This window comes from Lampris incognitus, chromosome 1 (genome assembly GCF_029633865.1).
Source record: "Lampris incognitus isolate fLamInc1 chromosome 1, fLamInc1.hap2, whole genome shotgun sequence".
NCBI classification, from domain to species: domain Eukaryota; kingdom Metazoa; phylum Chordata; class Actinopteri; order Lampriformes; family Lampridae; genus Lampris; species Lampris incognitus.
In genome coordinates this window covers 105,810,302-105,816,301 of record NC_079211.1, presented here as the reverse complement: position 1 = coordinate 105,816,301, position 6,000 = coordinate 105,810,302, and the positions used below count along the sequence as shown (strand labels likewise).

Here is a 6,000-nt window from a genome sequence, read left to right as displayed (position 1 = left end):
GTTAATTTAGCCGTTCTCAACAGGCAACAAGCCTCTGCCATACCCGGGAGAAGACAAGAAAATCCCCCCTGACCGATCAACGATTTAAGCGTGCAATAAAATGCAAAACTATGGCGTTAATGTGTTGATGGAACATTTCAGTTGGGGGGAAAGGCCAGAGAGACAAACAGACACGGGTAAATTCGTGGTTGGCCTGAGGATTTGAGTCTGCATGCATTCTTTCGGGGCTGTTTAGCATTCTTACTCAACCGAACAGGGAGCGTTCAGACTGTCATTCATTCCACCCCATCAGAGATAAGCCCCGTCTGTGGTCGCGCCATTTACACCAATCACAACAAAGAAGGGGCGGGCCCGAGCTGGGTTAGGTTGTCATTCTCGTTGGGTAATAACAAACCACCACTTGTGTTTGGGAGTCAGGAGAGTTGCAACTTTAACAGTAGACTAACGAAAAATGACACGGGGGGAGAAAAGGTTAAGCTAGCGGAGGCGGACAAGTCTGGAGCACGGAGCCGGAAAACCGACAGACGACGGGGCGCTTTGCGTTTGTCGGGGCTGCTTGACGCTCCGCTCATTAAAGCCACCTGCGTCTGGGGCGGATTGCGGGTTAGAGATTCACCGTGGGTTTGCTGGTTTAGCCCGTTAGCCTGCACGCTAAACACCTTGCTAGCGAGCTAACGCTAACGTCAACCAGCCTCTGCCTGGCCGGAGTGTCGAGCCGGCCGCGGGATTAAGCGCTCCGTGTGCTTCGGGTCGTCTTTCGGGGCTACCGCGTCAGATTCACGCTTACCGCCGAGGAATTGTCGCCCGGGACCGCGCCGCACAACGCGTTGATAACACGGTTATAGTAACCGGCACTGTGAGAGCTGCGTCGTTTTTCCTCGGTCGTCGTTGTTTTTGTTGCAGCAGTGTAGGCGACCAACTTGACCGCCACAGTGGTCGATAGCTACCGCCGCAGCCCGCCAGCGGCATGCGTGGTTTCAGCTAGCGGCAATCGGATCTCGACACCGGCGCTGTTTCTGACGGTACGTGGTTATTGAGAGACAGACGGGGCGACGTTACCCTGCCGCGGCGCCCCTCGCAGTGCTGTCATGTCTCCCTGAAGTTCCTCCAGAGACGAGCCAGACGCGGAGCATGCAGGACGTGAGAAGATTTGAGATAAGCAGATAGGGCAACGCCGGGAAACCGTAGAGTTTTAATTTAACTGTGTTATACAGATTTCCCCCACCAACCACCCATACAGCCATCCCTTCCTCCCTTCAGAGGGTCTGGCATTTGGTGACTGTACTCAAGAGAGAGAGAGAGCGCGAGAGAGGATGAAGAAGTTTTCCAGAATGCCAAAGTCGGAGAGCGGCGGGCTGGGAGCGGGCTGCGGCTCCGGAGTCAGCAACTACTTCGGCAAAGTGTTCGCCGTGGGCCGGTACCAAGTCACCGTGGAGGAGCTCGTCGCAGAGGGTATGTAATTACAAATAAACACGTCTTGTGTACAGTAACTCCTCTGCCACTTTGTGCACCATTGTCAGGACACACCCGACCGTGCCATGTCGTGAGAAACTAACCCAGCTCCCACATGCTCAGCAGATCTAACAGCCTCTTATCGTTTTGCTCTTTATAACGGGTTAGCCCCACGGGGATGGCCCGGTTTTTTCCTTTACCGGGCTGTACATTTGCTAATCTTACAAGGTATTATCTGTAGGATGACTTGTGGTAGGCAGCTTTCCTCTGGTGGGTGGGACGTTGGGGTGATTAACCGGACTAACAGGGACAGAGCAGGATCGGACTGCTCCTCCCAACTCGGTAACATTGAATTTTTAGATGCCTTCCTCAGGAGCCCAAATTTGGAAGATCGCCTCAGACTAATAACCGCCTAGTCCCCATGCAGTTACTCATATGCGTTTGATGTATTCACTTTAGAAGACCAAGTTTTTTGTTTTTTTTGTTTTTCAATATTTGATGAAATTACTACTTTCTCTCTTTCTCCAAGAGGAATTGTTTGTGGCAGATTACTAAGTATTGTTCTTCTCCGTGATCCGAATTTACGAAGATTTAGCTTGTATCTAGTTATCTGACATATGTTAGACCTATTTTAGTACAACGTACTAATCCGATTCAACTGAGGCATTGAGGCAAGATTGACTGCGTGACTGATCTGGGATGGATGCAGGATAATTGCATGGAGGGTGACCGGTTACACCATGCAAAAAGCAATAAGTCACACTTGCCTGACTCTGACTAGATAATCAACAAAACGCACCATTAAATAATTTTATGAGGACCACTTGTATCACATGCACATTACACCATGGACACTAACCTGAAGGAACACGGTAGGGCTGTCCCGATTGCCGTTCAAATTTGACAAGTATTCAAGGTTATACGAAGCTTCGCTACGACATGTGTGTGCAATAATCAAACATGCTACAGCCTTAGACTATACCAACTAAATTGCTCATATGTATTTTGCCGTTGATTACCATGGCAATGATCGAAGCATTTGGGTCAGCCCCAGAACACAGTGTCCTGTACTGACATTGTCCCATGATGGCTTATTGAAGGTCACCTAGTCTTCAGTTTCCTCAGTGTTTTCAAAAACGAGTGTAGTGCTCAGAGTTGGTCAAGTGGTTAATTCTGCCTCATCACATACTATCATTCGGCTGTTATTGTAATTAATTATTGTGCTATTGAGAGACAAAGGCTAAATCAGACTTCAAGGTGTTTTTCATTTATCTAAATAATCTGGCTTCAAAAACACTTTCATAGTGAAATCGGTTGCTCATGAAAAGAAAAAAGAAATAAGGCTTTTTGTCCGTATAGACCTTTACACGAAATCTTAAATAATTAACGGCATCACTTTATGATTATGAACAGCTAGCATGCTGCATTCACTTGGACACCGTTTTCCATGTTTTTCCCATGCTGTATTGCCAACTCCCATTTACTGTGTCCTGGAAAAAGAAAAAAATAATTGAATACTGATTTTTGCCGTCAGTTACCATGGCAACGATCGAAGCATTTGGGTCAGCCCTAGAACACAGTGTCCTGTACTGACGTTGTCCCATGATGGCTTATTGATGGTCACTGAGTCTTCAGTTTCCTCGATGTTTTAAAAAGTGAGTGCTCAGTCAAGTGGTTAATTCTGCCTCAGTTAAAGTCAAAGCTGTACCCCTGCTAGCCTAGGATCAAGTCCCGCAGACATTTGTCTCCTGTGTCTCCCCTATTCTGTCTTGCTCATCAGCAGTCATAACTGTCTCCACAAAATACACCATATTAGTGGACCGCCTATATTTGCCTTTTAAATTGAACTGAAAAATGTTCCTTCAAGTGATGCAACTTTGTAAACAGTACATGATCTTACTAGTTTGAAAAATGCACCTCCCACAGTCAGTCATGAGGCTGTGTCATCATGTAATCACATGAGCTGTCTGTCTGTGGCTGGAAGCAGCCATTTAAGAGGATAGCATATGGCTTTGAACTCTGTAAACAGAAAAATGGAGTTCACAGCACAAAGTGCATCTAATTCTCCCATAGTTTGTTCGTTCATACATTGACATTTTGGGCCACCAACAATCTTCAGGAATAAAGTGTTAGTGTCTCAACATGTCACAGGGAAAATTAAATGCATGTGAGGACTCTTCTATAGTGGTATTCGTCTGTCCGGTCCTTCCTGTATTAGATATACTTTATCTTCCTTACTTTATCTTCCACCTCTAGTCATTACGCCGCATCCTGTGCTTACACATGCCTGCACAAATAACCATCTAGACCAGTGGTTCTCAGCCTTTTTGGGGTCCTGGACCCCCTGCGTATTTTTGATCTACCCTGAGGACCCTTCCACCTGATCTTGGGGGAGGGGGGTTGCAATTTGATAGAAACAGTAGAAACTGCATTTTAAATTGCATTATAGCATTTATTCACTCTTTGGGGCAAAAATAAGAGCTTTCAGTTGTAACTTAGATATAGTTAACAAAACAGAATTCTTATGCAGTAACTTTCAGATATATGTAACAAAACAGAGTATGTATTCAGTAACTTTCAGATATATGTAACAGAATTTTTATGCAGTAACTTTTAACAATGCAAACGGGAGTGAGATCTCTTATTAAAATACAATAAATTACACTTGTGAAACAGATGTAATTAGAGAAAAAGGTCCTGTTACCCTTTATAGTTGAGGTAGATAAAGGTCTCAGTCACATTTGAGTAAAATAATCCTATTTCTATATACGTCATAGGATCTTTTTTTAAAAGATATTTCATTTTCACGAACCCCTTGCAATTACACCACGGACCACTAGGGGTCCGCGGACCCCCGGTTGAGAAACACTGATCTAGACTATTGCATCCATGTTTGAGTGTCTGCAAGTAATAACGGTAGTACGCTAGCATATTGGCAACATTGAAACCGTTAATTTGAGAATTTTAGCTCTCTCAACAAAATACACCATATTAGTGGACTGCTTTAAAGGAAACTGCGCTAAAGGGACACTGTTAGTCTAATTCGTATGCGCTGACTCTATAAATCGTACTTCTGATTCACCTTCTGCCATCTTTTCTATGGGTGCTGATTTCGTTGGCGTTTTCTCAGCATCGAGCCCACGTGACAGCACCGACGAGAACACAACAGTCGCCTAGTGGCATGAGAACAGTGATACAAAAATGCTCACAACTTTATCATAAATGGTCGTACACGCCTGAAATTTTTTCTCATGCAGTCTGAATATTACAAGCTACCAACACATGCATGCAACTACGTCACATTTTCTACCCTTCTTTAAGACAATGCAGTCTGACGGGATCAATCATTAAAAGCGTATCCATCATGAGTGCATGCATTTTAACACCTTCCTGCTTGATGCTTGTAAGTTTGCAATTTGTCAGAGCTGTTAGCACCTTTGGTATTTAATCAGCCATTAGTTACGTTAACGCTTTTGTGCAGACAAACTTACATGATCAATAAATCTAATCCGATCCTTTAGAAGCCTTAGTCTTTTGAAGCCCTAGTTGACTGGTATCATCGTAAAGGTGTGTTACTGATTTGGGGATATATCAGGCACAAGAAAATGCGGAGTTTATTGCACTGGTCAAACCCTCGGTGATATTTTACAAAGGGTAGCAGGGCCAAGAGCGTGGCGGTCCATCAGTATGCACGGCTGGTCTGAGACGGCGAAACCAACAGCCTGACATCATCTGGCAGTGGGTCAGTTGTGCGACTGCTCTCTGGATACTCAATGAATCATGGGATGTTTCCCGGAGTCTCAGCTCCCAACCTCATCCCCCCCACCCCCACCCCCACCTCTCTTATTCAACCGTTGCTCAGCAGCTGTGCCAGTTTAATGAAAAGCATGGGATTCCCTGAAAAGCAAAACTGCTGAAAAGTACCATGTGCCTTGCAGAGGAAAGCCTCTGTGAATCTTGGTGCAGGTTTCTGGTCTTGCATTGTGCAGCGAAAACCACCTTTCCCTTCTCTGTGGTCTTTATTTTGACTGATTATGGAATCATTCATACAAATTCACAAGCCCGTGTGTGTTTTGACTTTTTTTTTTTTAATAGCTGGAATAGGTTCCAGCATCCCCGCGACCCTGAGAGCAGGATACGCGGTTAAGATAATGGATGGATGGATGGATGGATAGTTTCATTTTTTTTATTAGTAGCCTCTCTGCTGAGTCTGATAATGTGTATGTTGAACAGGAAATGATTCACTTCCCTTAACTTAAAGCTTGTTGTCATTATCTCTGTTTAGTGCTATCTGATGCTTCTGTCATAGAGGAAGCCAAAAAATGAGAGAAGAAATGGTGACAGGAAGCATCTGCGAATGTGTCACCCTCGCTCTTCTCATTCTAGCAATAGTTTTTATTATACAGGGTGCGTCCTCAGCCGTAGAAAGTCTGAAAAATTAGTCTGGTAGTTTTTAATTCTTGACAAGTTTGGTAATTGCTAGAGGTGTGGACATTTCCTGATTATCAAATATGCATCACGATGCGGACTGGAGCGATTCAGCATTGA

At 44.7% G+C, this 6,000-nt stretch overlaps 1 protein-coding gene across 2 annotated transcripts in view; it reads left to right on the top strand.

Moving 5' to 3' along the window:
• Positions 1–429: 429 nt before the first annotated feature.
• Positions 430–6,000, top strand: part of bmp2k (BMP2 inducible kinase) — a 95,935-nt gene continuing 90,364 nt past the window's right edge. For both annotated transcript variants that reach the window (XM_056287151.1, XM_056287150.1), the window contains exon 1: positions 430–1,452. In XM_056287151.1, coding sequence (XP_056143126.1) covers positions 1,314–1,452 — 139 coding nt within the window. In that variant the 5' untranslated portion in view covers positions 430–1,313. The remainder of the gene's footprint in view (positions 1,453–6,000) is intronic.